General features: G+C 47.3%; 1 protein-coding gene across 2 annotated transcripts in view; it reads right to left on the bottom strand.

Moving 5' to 3' along the window:
• Nucleotides 1–5,187: 5,187 nt before the first annotated feature.
• Rpn2 (ribophorin II) overlaps nucleotides 5,188–19,681 on the bottom strand; it is a 56,149-nt gene continuing 41,655 nt past the window's right edge. Inside the window, exons 12-18 of one of the 2 annotated variants that reach the window (XM_028855624.2) lie at nucleotides 15,730–15,924; nucleotides 14,454–14,540; nucleotides 12,802–12,897; nucleotides 10,937–11,012; nucleotides 9,321–9,450; nucleotides 7,949–7,996; nucleotides 5,188–5,537 (exon numbers count right to left, since the gene is read on the bottom strand). In XM_028855624.2, the coding sequence (XP_028711457.1) occupies nucleotides 5,525–5,537; nucleotides 7,949–7,996; nucleotides 9,321–9,450; nucleotides 10,937–11,012; nucleotides 12,802–12,897; nucleotides 14,454–14,540; nucleotides 15,730–15,924 (645 nt within the window). In that variant the 3' untranslated portion in view covers nucleotides 5,188–5,524. The remainder of the gene's footprint in view (nucleotides 5,538–7,948; nucleotides 7,997–9,320; nucleotides 9,451–10,936; nucleotides 11,013–12,801; nucleotides 12,898–14,453; nucleotides 14,541–15,729; nucleotides 15,925–19,681) is intronic. The other variant, XM_028855626.2, reaches the window with a different exon arrangement.

Raw genomic sequence — 19,681 nt, 5'->3', positions numbered from 1 at the left:
GGCCCAAGAGAAGTGGAGCTTGGTGCCTTATGCCTGTTACCCCCGTATTTGGGAGGTTAAGATAGGAAGATTAAGAGTTCAAGGCCAGGGCTGGAGAGATGGCTCAGCAGTTAAGAGCAGGACTAGCTTCTCTTCCAGAGGTCCTGCGTTCACTTCCCAGCACTCACATGGAAGCTCACAGCCATCTATAACTGTAGTCCCATGGGATCTGATGCTCTCTTCTGATTTGCAGACACGCATGCAGATAAAACACCCAGGTACATAAAATACATGCCTAAGTAAATACATCTTTAAAACAAAAAGTTCAAGGCCAGCTGGGCTACTTAGTAAGTTCCAGGCCAGCCTAAGCTATAGTATGAGACTCACCCACCTCTGCTGTCCTTCCTGACAGGAAGCTGCCATTTGGTTTAGCCATTTTTTGACTTTCATAGCAGCCGTCCAGCAGATGCTGTGTGTGAAGGCTGGGGCTAGGGATCAGCTGTGTTCAGATCAGGGGTAGCCTCTTCTCATGGAGGCTGTATCTCACAGAGACAGTGAGGACTCCCACCTGTTCTTGGGAGGTTTCTCGTTCAACCTGTGGCCAACAGAAAGGTTTGTAGGGAGTGACGCATGTTTGTCTGGGAAGAAGCCGGTCCTGTCTAAGGGGCAGAAGTGGTCTCATCATGAGGGATGTGACCAGCCCAGGGGCTCAGTGGCAGCTGTTAGCAGGGTAGGGGCTAAGAGTGGGATTTACATTTCTGCAGCCATGAGCATCTTTCCCATGTCTGCCTCCTGCCTCTGGGAACTCAGTTCGGCTCCTGCTTACTAGAGTCTAGACTGAGTGTCTCTTTCTTTCTGCAGCAGGGATTCCCAAGGATGAAGCCTTCAGTGGAGGCTTGAGCCAGCCGTACGCAAACACAACTGGACCCAACTACTTCTACTTCAGTTCTGACCCCCCCCCCTTCCTCTGTAAATACAATAAAATCCCCCATCCTGATCTGCAGTTCAATTTCCTCTATGGTCAATCTGATTTTTTTTTTTCTTAATGTGGTTTATATGGCTACCTTTCCCAGGGCAGCATCACAAAGAATAAGAACACAAAACAGCTGGAGCAGAGAGCCAGCCAGCTCAGTTGGTCAAGTTACGGCTGTGCAAGCAAGTGTGAGGACTTGAGTTCAGGTCCTAGCACCACATGAAAGCCAGGCACAGGAGCAGTCTCAGTGTGTGTCTGGGTGGGCTGGGGGGAGGGGGGTAATCAAGAAAGATGGATCCCTGAGGCTCACTGGCCAGTTTGGTCTAGTTTGTGAGTCCCAGGATCCAGTGAGAGACAATGTCTCAGAAAACAGGCGACTGTCCTTGGCTACACAGTAAATTCGGGTCAGTCTGGGATACATACCACATTGTCTAAATAAATAAATAAATAAATAAATAAATAAGTAAATAAATAAATAAATAAATAAATCCATTTTATTGTAAGTAAGCCTTAAAAATTGATAACCGTAGCTGGGTGGCGGTGGTGGTGAACACCTTTAATCCCAGTACTTGAGAGACAGAGGCAGGAGGATATCTCTGTGAGTTCAAGGCCAGCCTGGTCTACAGAGTGAGTTCCAGGACAGCCAGGGTTACATAGAGAGACCCTGTCTTGAAAAACAAAAACAGAAACAAACAAAAAAGACAACTGAGAAGCCTAGACAATGGGATATCTGGAATAATTGATTAAAAGTGTAAAAATAACCACAGCATTTAAAATTGGATGGGACTCCTACCTCTTGGCTTTCCCAGCCAGCCTGGTTCACTGGCAGCAGGAAAGGGAAGCACTTGACCTCAGTCCTGGGAAGCCTGCGGCCAGGGCCCCATCTCCCAGCACCAGGGCTATGAAAGACCACCTGCTCCACGCCCCCACCCCCCAGCCTGGGCAAGCAACGCCAAGCGTGGGAAAGGCGCTGTAGGAAGCCATTCGGGGCGGGTGGAGAGGACAGTAACAATGGGAAACAAAAGCTCCTGCAGCGGAGAAGGCTAGCCCAGAAGGGCAGGCTGAGGCAGGGGGCGGGGAGCCTGCCAAGGTCTGGGACAAAGGAGGAGCTGCGCTGAATGGGAGGCCCACACCCCCTCCTTCCCGGCCCCACCTGCTCATCTCTTTCCCTGCCCTGTCCCAACAAACACAAAAAACTCGGGGCTCTCTCAACTTTCAATTAGTTTTTCAAATGAAATAATGACCGCTGAGAACCGAGGCTATTTGTGGGTTTTGAGGTGAATGCAATTACAGAGGGTAAAACCACCGCAGCAACCCTGGGCTTTATCTCCTTCAGCAGAGACACCAACGACTGCTTAAAGACTCAGCTCCTCTCCACAGAGGAGCTGGGAGCTCCCCACTCCCGAGGGGCCCTACTTAAGACTGGGGGCTATTTTTATTGCACTAAAGATGTTTTCTAATCAATGGAGAACTTGTCCCTTTGGTGTTCGTATTAACTTGGAGTTCGCAGGGAGACTCCCCCGTTGCTCCCTACAACTGCCCTTTGGAGGGGGCAGAGCTGCGCTTGCTGGCAGGCTGCCTGCCAACTGGTACCAGGTCACACACCCAGGAGGCAGCAAAGCTGGGGACTGATGGCTGTGGGGGAGGGGCGTGTTCTTTGTGGCTCTAAGACTCCAGGCTCCTCAGAACTGTGAGCTGGGACATCAAGTGACTTAAACGATCAGGCACAGGTAGACTTTGAACAAACGGCTCAATGGGCTTCTGTTAACAGGTCCAGGGTGTCCTCATCGCTGCACAGGTGCTCTTGATTTATGATGGGGACACACCTGATTGAAACCTGGGAAACCACCGGAAAGTAAAAAATAGAGTGAAGGGCTGTGCCTGGTGGTTCATTTTATAACCCAATACTAGGGAGACTGAAGGTCATGAGCTCCAGGTCAGCTTGGGCTACATAGTGGGCACCCCCACCCCCACCCCTTGTTTTTTTGAGGCAGGGTTTCTGTGTAGCTCTGGCTGTCCTGGAACTCACTCAGCAGACCAGGCTGGCCTCGAACTCAGAAAGCCACCTGCCCTCCTGAGTGCTGAGATTAAAGGTGTGCATCACTGTCCAGCTCACATCACTTGTCTCAACAAACATTTCAAAGTCTAAACTTAGCTAGGGAGATGATTCAGTCGTAAAGGGCTGGCTGTGAAAACAGGAGGTCTCCAGTTAGATCCCCAGTGCCTATAAAAACGCCGGGCATGGTGCCCAACCCTTACAATCCCACTGTTGGGTATGAGCTAGGCAGATCTCTGGGGCTCAGTGGCCAGTCAAGCCCACTTGGCCAGCTTGAAATTAAAGTAGTTGTGAGCTGCCCCATGTGGATGCTGGAAACTGAATTTGGGAGTCCTCTGCAAAAGCAGTATGTGCTCTTAATTACCATCAAAATCCAGGTTTTTGAAATATAAAATCTCTCAGAAAACAATTTGTGTGGCTGTGAATGTGTGTGCATGGGGTGAGCTCCAGGTGTGTGTCTGTGAGTGTGTGTGCATGGGGTGAGCTCCAGGTGTGTGTCTGTGAGTGTGTGTGCATGGGGTGAGCTTCAGGTGTGTCTGTGAGTGTGCATGGGGTGAGCTCCAGGTGTGTGTGAGTGTGTGTGCATGGGGTGAGCTTCAGGTGTGTGTCTGTGAGTGTGCATGGGGTGAGCTCCAGGTGTGTGTCTGTGAATGTGTGTGCATGGGGTGAGCTCCAGGTGTGTCTGTGAATGTGTGTGCATGGGGGTCAGGGGTCATGTACCTTGTTTTTGAGATTGCCTCTTGTTGGTCTGGGGCTCACCGACTGTGGTAGCTCTGGGGATTTGCCTGTCTCTGCTTCTCCAGGGTTGAGATCACAAGCACACTCATCATTTAGCCATGGGTACTGGGGTCAAACTCAGGTCTTCATGCACTGAGCTTTCTTCCTAGCCCAAATGTCTCAATTTTTAAATGCTGGCATCTGGTTCAACTATTAACTACCACGGATAAAACACAATACTTACAGGTGACTGGTTTGCAGCCTTTGGGAGAGGTGAGACCTCCAACTGCAGAATTTCAGATAGAACCATCCTAGAGTTCCGGGTTCTTCTTTCTCTTCCCGAACCAAACTCCAATTCCCTTACCACAGCAAAATCTAGCTAGCTTAGAAAGCAATCTCTGTACCCCAAATTTAACAAAGATTCTAAGATACAGCTCTGTCTAGTCTGGATCTCATAGTCTGCCTGCCTCAGCCTGAGTGGATTACAAATGGGTGCCACCATGCAACGTATTGCGTTTCAGTAGCATTACAGACAACGGGCCAAGTTTTAGTCATATACATTTGTTCTTAAATATTATTATTATTTGTGTGTGTATGGGAAATCAGTTCTCTTTTACCTGTTGAGGCTTCTCTGTGTACTCCAGGCTAGCTGTTCCAGCAGCTTCCAGGCAAGTTTCCTGTCTGCCTCCTACCTCCCTGCAGGAATGCTGGGATAACAGATGTTTACCCAAGTGGTCAGTGCTATGGTTTGAATTAGAGTTCCTCCAAAACCACGTTGAAAGAAATCCACAATGCACTGCATTAAGAGGTGGGATGATTTACACAGTGCATGGATTATTACCTTTATTCAAGGGTCTGGGGGAACTAGCTAGCTGCTTTTGTCATTCTGTCCATTCTGTTATTGGGAACATTAAATAGCACCAATATATATCATCCAGAGGGGAGAGTCTTTCTCACTGCATACCAAATGTTCCAGGGCCTTCTGAATTCCAGTACCCAGGACTGTAAGATCTACCCATCTACCTATCTTATTATTTATAAATTATTTATCTATCTACCTATTTTAGTTTATAAATGATCTATTTTACTGTTTCTAAACTACCTACCTACTTCAGGTTATTTTATCACAGAATGAATGACTGAGGCAGTCAGCTTTCTTTTTGAGACAATTCCAACACTTCTCTACATGCCAAATCCAAACATTCAAAGAAAAAGCCTAGAGCAGGTCCTTGTGACTGAACACCAAGGATCTGTAAATACAAGTGTGGCTCCTATGAAGGAAGAGCTCACTGCTGGAGCAGAAAGGACACAGGCTTTTCTAGGCCCCTCTCAGTCCTGCTAAGAAAGAGTGAGAAAGACCATTGGAAGACTGCTGAGGCACTAATAACCCAGCGCCAGCTCCACCTTCACATTATACACTCGAGGCTCTGGGGACGGGAATAAACTCTCAATGAGACCTTTGTTCCTATCATCATTCTCTTTATTCCAAAGTAGATGAATTACAGACTTCAACTTTTCAAATGTAACATCTGGGTAGTCTGGGATATTCACAGCATCTTGCCAGACATCATGACAAAGGGACAGACAATCTGGGCCCAAACATATCTGCTCTGTAAAACAGAAAGTGAAAAACAAGTAAAAGTGTAACCACATCTCAACTTCTTTTTTCTTTTTAAATAACAGATTTGTTTTCATTTTCTGTTTTGTTTCCCCTCATTCTTCTTTTCACACTATGAATGGTCTTCACTCCTTGTTAAAGAATCATTTCCGTTTTCAGGGTCGTCAACCTTCTTCTGGAACTAATGTGCTGTTCTGGAAGAAAATGAACACAGACACAGTCACTGATGGTTTCGGCCAACGGTTATGGTTCCTAGTGGGACAAGAGGGAGACCGAATGGTTCTCCCACTGACAAGGGGACAGCCCTGATTCTATCGGTTCCATTTACACATGCCCCATCTCACTTCAAAAACTAACTGGAGCCCACGATGGCTTGAAAACCCTGAGTCAGCCCTGACACTAAGGAAGGAGCATGTGGAAGTACAGATGAGGTAATTCCAGGCACACCCTCACAGTACAGGCCGAAAGACGGAGGAAGGTTAACCCTGCCAGTGCAGACTCGGGAGGAGTCTGGAAAACAGCACTTGCTCACGAGAACCATCACTACTTTTATTTGTCTCATTTTCATTTCTCCCTGATGTATCGGCTGGTTAGTGGGTGGTTTGTTTTGTTTTGAGGTAAGGTCTTGTTACGTAGCTCATGCTGGCCCCAAACTTGTGATGCTGCCTCAGCCTCCTGAGTGCTGGGAGGCGCACTTCTCAGATGAGAGGTGTCTCTCTGCCACTTTCTTCTCACCTTCCCGACTCTAAGAGCCGCGGAAGCAGAAGAGAAACTGATAACCCAAAGAGAATGCGGCCAGGAGGCAGCGGCAAGCACTCGGCAAGCAGAAGCAGCTCTACCTCCTCAGCGGGCAGTGGTCACGGTGAGGACCGGAGCGATGATGTCAGCTCAGAAGGGCAGGCTGCAAACCAATTGCTAAAGCGGTGCCCAGGAGGGCACACAGGCACAGTGCTGGGTCCTGAGGACCAGAGTGTGCGCTTCTAATTCCTTACCAATGCTCAGAGCTTCCTAACACCAGGGTGTGTGCCTGGCAATGGATACTGCCACAACCATGCTGCAAGGACAGCAAAGGTATGAAACGAGGTGGTAGAATCAGCAACCCTAGACCTTGGCCAAGCACAGAGACCATCCACTATACCCACTCAAACCAACATGTGGCCTCAGTTGGCAGCACTGAGCCACAGGGGGTAAGCCTGCACACTTGGTCTCAGCCCTACATGTCCCAAAGGCTCCAACAGTCGAGACTCAGGCAGCAGGAGGGTCAGAGAAAGAATGAAAGAACTCAACAAGCTGCAAAGGACTAGTTCCGAAGGCAAACACTTCAAACAGAGCAATTAAAATTGAGGGCAGAACTGAAGGAGGAAGGCCAGGACCTAAGGGTGGCGGGAGGGAGAGCCTGCAGGAGCACAGGGGAGCCTCAGACTGCGGTGAGTCTCTTACTGAGGCGCCAGTCACATGGCGACATGCTTATTTTTGTTTGTTTATTCATTATTGATTTAGACATGGGGTCTCCTATAGTCCAGGAGATATTAAACTCCTCATCCTCCTGCCTCTGCCTTCAAATGCTGGGATTATAGGTGTAAGCTACCACGTCTGGTACTATACATCGCTTAAACCTAGAAAAACAAACAAAACCAACCTCCTAAAAAATGCCATTTTCTCTCTGTGTTAAGGACAAGGTCACCCAGCTTCTCCACACTGCACTGAGAAAGCTCTGAAGCCTGTTTTTGTTGACTTTTCCTATTTTCTGAGGCCTAGAACTTTTCTGAGGACCAGGTGTGCAGGGGTTTGCTTTCTGTCTTTGGAAGGGAAAGCTATTTTTAAGGTAAGGGATAAAAGGAGACACGATGTGAAAATGAAAATACCTCTGTTCTACTTGTGCTTTAAGGCAGAGGTCAGCCAATCACACCACACAGGCCCAATCCAGCCCACCTCCAGGCTAAGGAGATGGTGCCACGCTCTCGTTTGCATGGCCCATGGGTTTACACGACAGTGCTGCACTGAGGGAGATAGGAGTTGTAACATACCGGACAAAAGCCTAAACCAGAATTTCTCAGGGCCCCTCATCTACAGGAGCAGAGCCATTAAGCAGCACCCCGCCTTTGCTCTGGTGCTCACTGACTTTTCCTCCCCAACAAGAGCCCTCAGAAGGAGGACAGCTGTGTGCCACGCCCCGAGCTCCAGGCACGATTCTGCTGTTGCTTTGACCCATGGTCATCAGTCACTCACAACTGAATCTCACCAAATCACATCGTTCGGCCAAGTAGAGATTAGTGTTTATGGAAAGGCCTAGAAGTAGTGACAAGGTGTGCCAGGAGTTGCCATGGGACCACTGTTTAGTGAATCCATGTAGTCTGGGTTGATGAGGCCCTTGTCAAGAAGCCCAGGTTAGACCTGTCTTATCCACCAGTATTCTATGGGGAAGTTGCCCTGGTCCAGTCACAACCTCAACCAGCAAGCTGTAAAATGGCCTCAGAATTCACTCTGGTGTAGGGAATGGTGGGAGGAATGAGCGGGCTGAAAACAGGACAGTAACTAGCATGCATGAAGTAGGCAAGATGGGAAGGGGAGCCTGCATCTGGGACGAGTCGCCCTTCATCTTTACCGTAGTGTCCTATATTTTGCCAATCTACTGCTCTGCTCTGCAGCGATCCTGCCAAAGGAAAGAGGGTTTGAGAATCAAGAAAGGACAGACAGAGAGAGAGAGATAGAGAAACAAGTGAGGACACATGGCAAACCCGACCACTGCTCCTGTCAGGGCTGGTCCTCTTCCCAGGCAGCACAGGCTGTGAGACTCGTGAAGGGACCGAGGGGTGGGGGAGCCACCGGGCCTCCAAAGAGTCACGACTCTTTCCAGCAAGTGCGTAAGAGTCGGGGTTCACAGCAGGAAGGCTTGCTGCGTGGACTCCATAGGAATGGCTTCCTCACACTGCTCTCCCCATGACTCTGCTGGTCTTGTGGACAATTCCCAGAGAAGAGAAAGTTAGCCCAGCCCAGCTTTCTGCTCCTTGGGACCCAGACTGGTTGCTGCAAGGGAACCGTGTTCTGCTGGGAAAAACCACCAAGCCCTGGCCCTTTCTAGATGCAACGCACAGGGGCAGGAGTGAAGCAGCGACTGGGGCACCGAGGGCAGCCCTGACGGGACCCAGACTGGCACAGGAGCTCACAGGGGGGCACTCCGAAGCTCACAGTGACCCCCACCCTGCCCGGTCATCAGTGGTCTCCTTGGTAACACCCTTCCGGATCAAACAGATCTAACTGGCAGCGTGTTTAAGGGCACGCGACCGAGTTCCATTCTGCCAGCCTAAGTCCCAGAGGGGAGAAAGCAGGGTGTGTCAGAAAATGATTGCTTTCAAAGGTGAAAGCAATTCTGACCTTTTCTTATTGGCCTTTGCGTGGCTGAAATCAGTCAGGTTCTAATAAAGTCCAATCAATGAGAAACACCTATGTGACATTTAAATTTGCCTCCAATTCTGCTCTGAAAGTCAAGCTGCCACCACATCAAGGTCTGAACATTTGTTTGCCTCTCAGGCTGTCTGACTCCTGGGTAGCAGTGTGGGCCTTTGAGTGGATGCTCCTGCTGGGAGCTGCTGCCAAGCTTACACAACTGCCGAGGGGCAGAACACAAACCTATGGGTAGGAGGAAGAGCTCTGGCACCATCCAGAGCCCCAGAGGTGCCACGGTGGGGGCACAGGAGGACAGCAGGGCAAGAGGGCTTTCCACCACGTATCTAACACACTTTAGTCAACTTAATGCAGTTCTTCCCCCTTTCCTAATGTGTAGGACACTGTGACTTTAACATCTACAACTAGTCACTAGGGTTACTTTCCTCTTTAAAAGACCTGCTTATGGCTTCTCTAACAGGCTGGGTGGCTATCATTCAGCCACATAGCTTTATGGTCTCAGAGCTAGGCTGGCAGTGCCCACACAGACATCTCTTATCCCACCCTGGAGCTTGGTCCATCCCCAGCCTCACCTCTTGACTGCCTGCTGGGCCAACATTCGATTGCCAGCCAGAAATGTCACAGTGCCCAGGACAGCCAGGTACTTCAGGGTCTGGAACATGTTGAGCTGAGTCCAGTACACATACATGAGCCCCAGCATCGCTACAAGAAGTGTCATGACATCCAATTAGACAAAGCAGTGACAACGGGAGGAGAGCAAGGAGCAGGACCTGTGTGTCAGAAAGGTCAGTTTTTCTAGCAGCTGTTATCTCAACTGCAGAAAGTAGATGACTCAGTAGATCTGCTCTTCAGCCTTGTTTACCAAGAAATCTAGAGTAAAAATCGGACTAAAGTACTGCCGCTCTCCCATCTGCAGGCCTGTTCCTCTCTACTCTCTGCTTCCTTCACGCAGGGCTATGTCTTTATAATATTTGAGATAATTTTATGTTTCAAATTTTTAATAAAAACATTCAGGACATGAGTCATTTCCTTTTCATTAGAACCATACCAAGAATGATCTGTCATTGTGGCTAGGACGTGAGCAGGGAGGCCTGGGAAGGCTCAGTGGAAAGGGCTAACTCGGTAAGACCCAGACACTGAGAGTCCTGGGTTTTGTACAAGCTCCATCCTTACCAGCTTGTAGTTTCTCAAAGACCAGATTCTCTTACCATCAAATGGACCATAGTTCCAGCCCCAGTGACCTCAATCAGGGTTGAAAAATGAGAATCAAATGAGGAAACACATACAAAAGCACCCTGGCACGAAATCCAGGGTTCTAAATCCATTTCTCTTCAGGTCTTGCTCCTAGCCTGACCCAGGAAGGCTGTCACTCAGGTCCAGTAACTAAGTGGGGGAGAAAGGTCATTGTGCCAGTTCTGCCCAGGATGACAGACGAACTACCACAGGGGTGCTTAAGCATTTTTGAGGTCATGGACCACTGAGAGAATCTGATCAAAGTTACAGACTCCCTTTCCTCAGAAAAATACAAATGCACATTCGCCTGGAATGTCAAGAGGTCCTATGGATCCCTGGAGTAGCCATGTACTGTGGATGCAGAGATGGTGACTCCTTGAAGAGGCAAAGGAATTAAAATACTGAACTTTCCAGTGAGATGCAAAGGCTTGGAAATGCTTACCGATCTGGGAATTTACTGCCCTGTTATGTTTCGGTTGTTTCGAGTCTGCATCCTCCAAGAACAATGGAGGACAGTGTGTCTGATGGAGGAAGGGATTGTTTTCTATTATTGTCCAGAGAGAGCCGCCAACAAATGTGAGGATCGATGTGGTGGGGAAAGGTAACCTTTGGAAACTGTATTAAATGCTCTTCATCCAGGAAGATGGCTCAGTGTAAAGACACGCTAAGTGAGTAATCTCTGGAAGTGAACAGGGCTATTAACTGAGGGTAAATGGTTTGCCACAGCCCCTCCAGTACAATGAGGCCCAACAGAGTGGCAGCTGTTCTCAGCTGATGGGCCAAACAGGTTTATCATCATCATATTAACTGTCCTAAAAGGCCAGGAGGAAGAGGGAAATGTTATGCTATTAAGCCATTATAGTTAATAGGTTGTGGACCTACTTAACAGAGCTTTTTTGTGGGCAGGCAAAATGTCAGAGGAGGTTAAATGGAATTAGCAGCCTGGGGCACTTACCAGCATGTCCCAGGTGAAAGATAATCGTGCTAGGAGCAAAAGTGAAGTTGGAGATATTGGCACCAATCCGGATCCACTGAATGATGGAGAAATAAATGAAGATTAGACTGTGAAAGAGATCTATTACAACATGAAATGTGCCAGCATTGATCCAATGGCGAGCACCAGAGCTTCCAAGTTCACACACACTAGAAAGACATGGACTTTCCCAGACGACAAGCACCCTATTCTTCCTTCTGAAAGGAAGCTGCTCTCAACTGGGCTTGGGTAACTCAAACCTGAGCATCATTTTCAACGATGGCAAACTCTTCCATTTTAAAAAAGGAAAGACCATGGAGGCAAAGGTCAGAAGCTACATTAATGAGGATGTGACTGACACTTCCACTAAGTTCTGCAGGGCTGGTACCATGAGCTACAGGCAGCAGGAACATGCTCTCATGTTGGACTCTGTGCCTTCTGAAACTCTCTCACCCCAATATAAGAACACCCCCTCCCCAGGTCTGTTTATGAAAGCTTGTGGCATGCTTCTAGATTTAATCACTCCTCTTTGTTGAAAAATCAACCAGTTAATTTAAAACATAGGTAACCTGCCAAACATAATATCTAAAAAAAAAATTTTTTTTAATTTTTTTGTTTTATCTTTTCTTTTTTTTTTTTCGAGACAGGGTTTCTCTGTGTAGCTTTGCACCTTTCCTGGATCTCACTCTGTAGACCAGGCTGGCCTTGAACTCACAGAGATCCGCCTGCCTCTTGCTTCCCAAGTGCTGGGATTAAAGGCGTGTGCCACCACTGCCCGGCTAAAATTTTGTTTTTTGTTTGGCAAAATTCTCTGAACTTTGAGGTTATGTACCTATGTTTATGATTTTCAGAGAAAGGAAAAATTTTAATTGGTTAAAATACATAATCCCAGCACTCTGGAGGCAGAGACAGGCGATCACTGTGAGTTCAAGGCCAGCCTAGTCTACATAGCCAGTTCCAAGACAGTCTTAAAAAAAAAAAAAAAGTGTTCCAGGTGTAGTGGTGCGCACCTTTAATCCCAGCACTAGAGAGACAGAGGCAGAGGGATCTCTGAGTTACAGGTCAGCTTGGTCATAGATCAAGTTCCAGGACAGCCAAGGCTATACAGAGAAACCTTGTCTCAAAAAAAACCCCAAACCAAACATACATGTGCAAACATATATGTGCACGTATATACACAACACACACACACAAAAATAAACATTACTATTAAAATTAAGAATTTCCTTCCTTGACAACATCCAAGTCTCCTCCTCAGAGGTGACTAACATTAATACAGTTGTAAAAACTTTTCCACAAGAGGATTACACTAAATGTACTCACCTACCTCCTTGCCCGCCTCTTTCTATAACACCTGCTGGCATCAGTGTACAGATCTGTCATTCTGCTAACTGGCACACCGTTCCATTGTGTGGGCAGACTAATTAACACTGCTTCTAAGTGGACTTTCAGTTCATTCCAGTTTCATGCTCCTAGGAGATCTGGAATGCATAGCTTGTTCTCCATTCTTAAAGCTATCAACACTGGCCTCGATTTTTCCTTTTCTCCACACTTGATCTCATCTGAACACTCCCCCAGAGGACCTCAGACTGTACACTTCTGTCACTGTCAGAAGCTGCTGGAATTTTCTCAGGCTCCCTTCTTAATGGATGGGTTGATTTGGCTTCCCCCCACCCCCGCAGTGGGGAATTCTGGTTATTCTAAAACTTTCTGACTATTAGTTCAAGTCACAGCTGCTGGACCCCTCCAGAGCTGTACTCAGGCCAGAGCACAAAGACTCTTTTGGAACGGCTCCATCTGTCTTCCTAGAGCCAGACACACTGCCCATGCTAATCACAGTGACTCACCAGCGCAAAGAGCAGGAGCAAGGGCGAGAGAATGAGGGCTGTGAACGTGTTGGACACCACTGTGGGGGGCCTCTTCTCAGGCTCTCGGAACAGGTGCTGCCAAGAGAAGACACACCAGCAAGTTTCAGAATATGCCCTTCTCAGCAGGGGCTGCCTGTGTACCAGAGACCAAATGCCAACCACTGTGGAGAGGAAATGTCTCCTCGAGGTTAAGCCTTTGGCTGGTCTCTCTTCCTAGGGCACTATTTTGGTTCCAGACAGTATATGGCCAGCCTTTCTACCTCAAAGAATCACTGCCATTTAGAGGCTGGAGAATGCAGACCACCAAGGGCCACCCGGCTTGTGTCAAAAAGGAGGCTCAGGCCTAGGGATGGTTTGGATGTTGTACCCAAGGACTCTGGACTTCAAAACACTTCTGGGTTCCTAGGTTACGGTACTTGGTCAACTAACAGTAACTCCACTCCCACTTTAAAATTTAACAGGGCCTCATTAACGGATGATCCAACCTTACCTCACTCTTTTATTCCCAGCCATGGCTCTACAGATGGAATGAACAGATCACCCTCATCAGCTCTGCTTAACATCTACAGTTAAACCAGAAAGCTGGCTAGCACGCCTCTGAGACTCATTTCATTTTTTCTTGAGCAATCAGTGAACTCTGAGCCGCTCACTTCAACAGCATGAGCTAGCCAAGTAGCAATGATCTACTTAGGTCCAAACAGATGTTTGGCCATGAGACCAACGGCATGTTACTCTTTGCCTCAGTTTCTAGGTAAAAAGACGGGAGTAGGGAGAGCCACACTCACTCTACTAGGCTTGTAAAAGATCCTGTGAGGAACAAGTGGTCTTAATACTGTGTACTCCTATCCTTTCAAATATCTGTCCTTCTGGATAGAAACCATGGCCTCTTTCCACTTGCCAATGACCAGCCAACACAGCTCCGTGAGAAAACAGCAGGACTTGAAGCTCCAGTCTCTAAATTTTTACCTTGGCTCCCCTCTTGCTGACACTGCTCTTAAGGGATTGCCAATGCTGTCTATAGTGGCTGCTGCCACCTGCTCCCCCCAGGAGATTACCCAGCCTCCTTCACTGTCACAGCCAATATTGCTTTGTGACTATATTTTGTATTCCTAAACAATATCATGGACCATGACAAAGATTTAGAATGAACCCTTCTATCCCTCCCTTGGGCACCTGTCCTTTATTTTATTGGTCAGAACTTATGATCCTCCTGCCTCCACCCCGCTAATGCTGGGATCCAGGTCTGGGCACCACACCTGGCTGTCGTCCATTATTCTAGCAGTGCAATGAGAAAGGAGCCTGTGTTTTCACACTTTACACCCACTCACAAGTGGGCTCCACGCTGCTACTATGACTGAATCTCACAACTGCAGAGCGGTCCACCGAGGGACCCACCTCACGTCCTTGACAACTGTGTGTTTATTCTATGAGGGTTTCCGAGATACTGCAGAGATTTAGCTGAAAGAGGGGACCACTAACTTGCCCCACCCACTTTCCAGAGAGGCCAAGTTCATACCATAAAGCACCATGCAAACAGGCCGAAGGGCCAGAGCCACAGCCCAGAAGTTCGCTGCTCTCTCCCTGGCTCCACCTCAACTCTGGGCTGAGTGGACAACATCTTTGGAATATACCTGAATTTCCTGCTTTGGGGTAAAAAGGTTCTGGGACAGGACGGTGGAGGGAGCTTCTTCTTCAGGGAACTTGATAACCACATCAGCCTGAAAAACAAGAATAGTTTTTAGAGGCACAGCGTGAGAAGAGGGCGAAAGCCATGATTGAAAATGCTCTCCGCGGTCCAGTCACTTCTCATCCATTAGCTGACAATCAGAGGCAGTGAAAATCTCAAGAACAAACATAGCATTTGCCCAAAGTGCCTTTTAGAGCAAGGATTCCAATTTCCCAGGACTATAGTGGGAAAGCCCACAGAGCTGCTTAATACGAAAACCCCAGCAGGTGTACCGGTGGCTACAGCTATAATCAGAAATCGCCAAGTGTCCCGGAAAGTGTGATTTAAGCACATAAAAAATGAAAATGCATTTCGCACAAAAGTTTCTTCAAGTCCTGGAGAAGAAAGAAATCTTGAAAATAGCAGGAAAAAAGGTGCTGCCCTTCATCAAGCACGAAGACCAGCCTATCTGACTGCTACATCTGCCGTCTGCCATTTTTCCATCCCATCACTTCCTGCTCCTCCACCAGACTTAAGACTCAGAAAAACAGAAGTCTTCATCATCTCCCTGAACCAAGTTTCTCTGGAAGCTGCTCCTCAACATGTGCTCCCAGATGCTATTCCAGGAAGCCCTGTGATGCCTCAATTCCTTGCTCCAAAGCTGTCTTACAATGTGTCTGTCATCAGAACTATCAAAACAGCAAGGCCTGTAAGGGCAGAGCCGTGTAACCTATGATATAATCTGTAACTACTGGACATTATTTATTAGCATTCTGCTCATCTACAATTCACCACTCACTGCCCTCTTCTTCCCCAGGCTATAACAGATCTCAAAGGCCAAGACCATATTTCTTCATTTATGTATCCTCCACAGTGCCTTGATGTAATAAGAAAACCTCTTCCAGCCGGGCGTGGTGGCGCACGCCTTTAATTCTAGCACTTGGGAGGCAGAGGCAGGCGGATCTTTGTGAGTTCGAGGCCAGCCTGGGCTACCAAGTGAGCTCCAGGAAAGGCGCAAAGCTACACAGAGAAACCCTGTCTCGAAAAAACCAAAAAAAAAAAAAAAAAAAAAAAAAGAAAACCTCTTCCAATAGAATATTATAGAAGTTTATGGAACATGGATATTTATTCATTTGATCAATACTTATTAAGCATGCACTAGATGCTAAGCCACAGTGTTATGTGTACAGCAGAACAGAGCCTCATAGCAACCCTCACCTCCACACCTATCATCCACATACCACGTTCCAGAGGATTGGGTTCTTCAAAGTGGCATCTCCGATGATTAAGTAGAGTGTGTAGGTGCCAGAGGCAGAGTCAAACTCAATCTTTCTTTCAGAGGTGTCCAGTTCAAACTTATACACATTCTTGTTGTCTGGCTCTGCAACAAACACCACTTCCTGGCCAGTCTTCTGGTTGTGAAGTCGAACAAATGTCTGGAGAGGAGAAGAAGAAAACCACCTTCCACCTGACCATCTCAGAACTCCCTGGGGCCCACAATGACCAACCAGGAACAGAGTGCTACTCTTTTGTCACAGTGAGAGCTCTGACCTGCTCCCGAGAGGGGAGGGAGCAGCCATCCCACCCTAGTTCCTAGCCCGGAGACAACTCTTTGCTTGAACAAGGAGAGACTGAGCTGAGGAGTGCAGCCAATGCTCAGAGACTGGGAGGCTGAAGGCCCTGATCGTTTGCCCTCGGCTGCTGCAGTCTCTTCCTGCCACTTGGCTGCCCAATTAACTTCTTCAGCAGAGGGTGAAGAGAAGGCAGATGAGGGCACCGCAGGAGGCTGCTCACTTTAATTTCCTAGTGTTTCCAGGTCAAGATGCAGCAGTGGATGCTCTGCTGTCGATAACGAGGCCGAGTTCTAACGGAACGGAGCAGCCTGGCGTCACAGTGCCTGGCCCTGAAGACAGTGACATGGCCCCATTACTAAGGAGCTGAGTAAATTACTTAACCTTCTTGTGCCCTGACTTCTCTATCTTTAAGGCAAAAACATCAACTTCTTGGGGTGCATTTGTGTGAAAAAGATTTGTAATAATGTATGCAAAGCATGTGGTGTCATGCCTGGTGAGTAAGAGTCACCCAACTACCAAGCAACTGTAGCTACCCAGCCTTAGTACAGTGGGTCTGGGTTTCATCAGTTATGGTACAAGAAACTAAGGTCTTGTGCCAACATGTGTTAGAACTGCAACAAAATTTAATATCCACACCAGGCTTTCCTTTCAAGAAAAAGAATTCAGTAAGACAAGTGGTTGGCTACAATTTACAGGTTTTAAGGCAAGAGCGTTAAACGAGTTGTCACAGTGTCACAGCGAGGCCTGGACTTAGGCACAAAGCAGAAATCTCATCTGTGAGTCCACACATCAGATTCTTGAAGGAGGGGGAGGCCACAGTGCAGAGCATCCTGACTATGGCAACCAGCCTCGTCCAGGGTGGGGTGGGCAGATGATGCCTGCCTTCCACCCATCTTCAAGATGTCAAATCTATGGGAGAGGCCACTGAGTCACAGACACAGACGGAACCTGGGAAAATCCAGACAGCCTCATTTTCACACATTTTCCTGCCCTACCCCCAGCCCTCCCAATTTAGTCTTCCGATTTCTCTTCATTTTCTTCCTGGTGCTATGTGGTTGGCAAATGTCCTTCTAGGAGAAAACTAGGAAATGCTGACAGGTTGAAGTTCTTTTCTCTTTTGGTTTTTCAAGACAGGGTTTCTCTGTGTAGCCCTGGCTATCCTGGAACTTGCTAAGTAAATCAGGCTAGCCTAGAACTCAGAGATCAGTCTGCCTCTGCCCCCCAAGTCCGGAGATTAAAGGTGTACACCACCACTACTCAGCAGGAGAGGCGAAAATTCTTAACAGTCAGTATGGGCACAGGCCCTGGCTAAGCTGCCTGGAGTGTGGGGGTGAAGAAGGGGAGAAACGACAGCCAGGACGGTGGCACAGCACCTACAGCTCCAAGAAACAGGGTCTGCAGGTAAACCCACTTCGGGGGTCCCCCAGTTCTTGCTAACCTATCAGTGCAGTGCACCAAACAAAGCCCATTTTGACCATGCTTTTCAGCACTCAAATGTTTACCTAAATTCCCTCTGCACAATACCTAACCATGTATATGACAGGGTCAAGAACAGCTCTTGGGGACTGAGAGGGACAAGAGAGACGGGAAGGAAGCTGGGGAGGGCAAGGGGACTCCTGGGGAAATGGTTTAAAAATCTTTTAAGCTCCTTTTAAAAATCTCCTTTATTGGGGCTGGAGAGATGGCTCAGAGGTTAAGAGCACTGCTTGTTCTTCCAGAGGTCCTGAGTTCAATTCCCAGCAACCACATGGTGGCTCACAACCATCTGTAAAGAGATCTGGCCTGCAGGGATATGTGCAGACAGAACACTGTATACATAATAAATAAATAAATCCTTTTTAAAAAATCTCCTTTTTTTTTTTTTTTTTTTGTTTTTTTGTTTTTTTCGAGACAGGGTTTCTCTGCGTAGCTTTGAGCCTTTCCTGGAACTCACTTGGTAGTCCAGGCTGGCCTCGAACTCACAATGATCCACCTGGCTCTGCCTCCCGAGTGCTGGGATTAGAGGTGTGCGCCACCACCGCCCAGCTCCTTTATTCTTATATGTGAGAGAGAATGATATATGCATGGGATGCATGGCACCATGTGTTTGGGGTCAGAGGTCAACTTTGTGCAGTTGTTTTTCTTCCAGATTTACATGAGTTCTGGGAGGGACCTCAACTTGACAGGCTTATGTAGTGAGAGCCTCTACCCAACGAGCCGTCTCGCTGTCCCTCCTTTAAATCCTGAGGTTAAATTCTAAGCACTATGAAATTTTTTACATTAAAAACACACTTTTTTGGTTTTGGTTTTTCAAAACAAGTTTTGATTTTTCTCTATGTAGCTCTGGCTGTTTTAGAACTCACCGAGATCCACCTGCTTCTGCCTCCCAAGTGCTGGGATTATAGGCGTGTGCTACTACCACCCGGCTAAAAGTACATGGTCTTTAACAAGGCTTCGTACACGTAGTGGAAGAACAACCTCCACCACCACATGGATGCAGCAGAGCTGACAGAATATGGGAGAAAAGCCAGTATTTACCAATGGGAAGATGGGGTTGGAAAGATGGGTAAAGCGTTGAGGCGAGAGCAAGAGGACTGGAATTCAGGTCGCCGGAACCCCCGGGAAAGCCAGACCGGCATGACGATCTACCTGTAATCCTACAGGAAATTCCTAGAGTGAGCCAGCTAGGGGAAGCAGCTGAAGCAGCGAACTCCAGGTCTGGTGAGAGACCTTGCCTCAATATATCAAGTGGAGAGTAATAGAGGAAGACATTTAACACCAATCTTGAGCTTCCACATGTACCTGCACACATATGTGAGCACATACACACACCCACACATCCATACATACACAGAAGAGGGGGAGTGGAATGACCAAGTTCTGGGATTACAAATAAAATTATAAGTACTTAAACAATATGAAGGGATGGCTCAATGGTTACACCCACATGGGGGCTTACATTGGTCTGTAATCACTGTTTCAGGTAATCTGATGCTCTTTTCTAGCCTCCACAGGCACCAGGCACATGTGGTGTACATACATACATGAAGGCAAAACACTTATACATATAAAACTTAAAAAAAATTAAAATACATAATGCATTCTGTTTTTATAATGTAAAATAGGCATCAATTTGAAAAGGTATTTTTCAGAGTCCCACAATAGAAAATTTACTTTGGCAAGAACAAAAGAAGTTTTGTTTTTTTTCTTTTTTGACTAAGTTTTCCATCTTTTCAAAATTGTTTCAAGCCAGACAGTGGTGGCATACGTGTTTGATCCCAACATTTGGGAAACAAAGGCAGATGGATCTCAGTTCCATGACAGCCAGGGATACAGAGAAATCCTGTCTTGGAAACAAACAAAACAACCCCCCCTCAAAAAAAAATTGTTTCAAAGTATTACTTTTTTAAAAAATTAAAACCCTCTCAAGTGTTAATCTGCCTTAAATACATCTTGTAAATAATACTTTTTAAAATTTATTTCATTTTCTGTATTTAAGTGTTTTGCCCGTGACTAAGAAAGCAAACCACCTGACTGCCTGTAGCTGTGGAGACTCGAAGGGGGTGCTGGAGCTTCTGGAACTGGAGTTACAGACAGTTTAACAGCCGTGTGTAAGCGCAAGGAGCAAGACCCCGCCTCT

This window comes from Peromyscus leucopus, chromosome 4 (assembly GCF_004664715.2).
Source record: "Peromyscus leucopus breed LL Stock chromosome 4, UCI_PerLeu_2.1, whole genome shotgun sequence".
In the NCBI taxonomy this organism is placed as follows: Eukaryota; Metazoa; Chordata; class Mammalia; order Rodentia; family Cricetidae; genus Peromyscus; species Peromyscus leucopus.
Note: the sequence above shows the minus strand (reverse complement) of the source record. Positions and strands in the feature narration are given on the sequence as shown.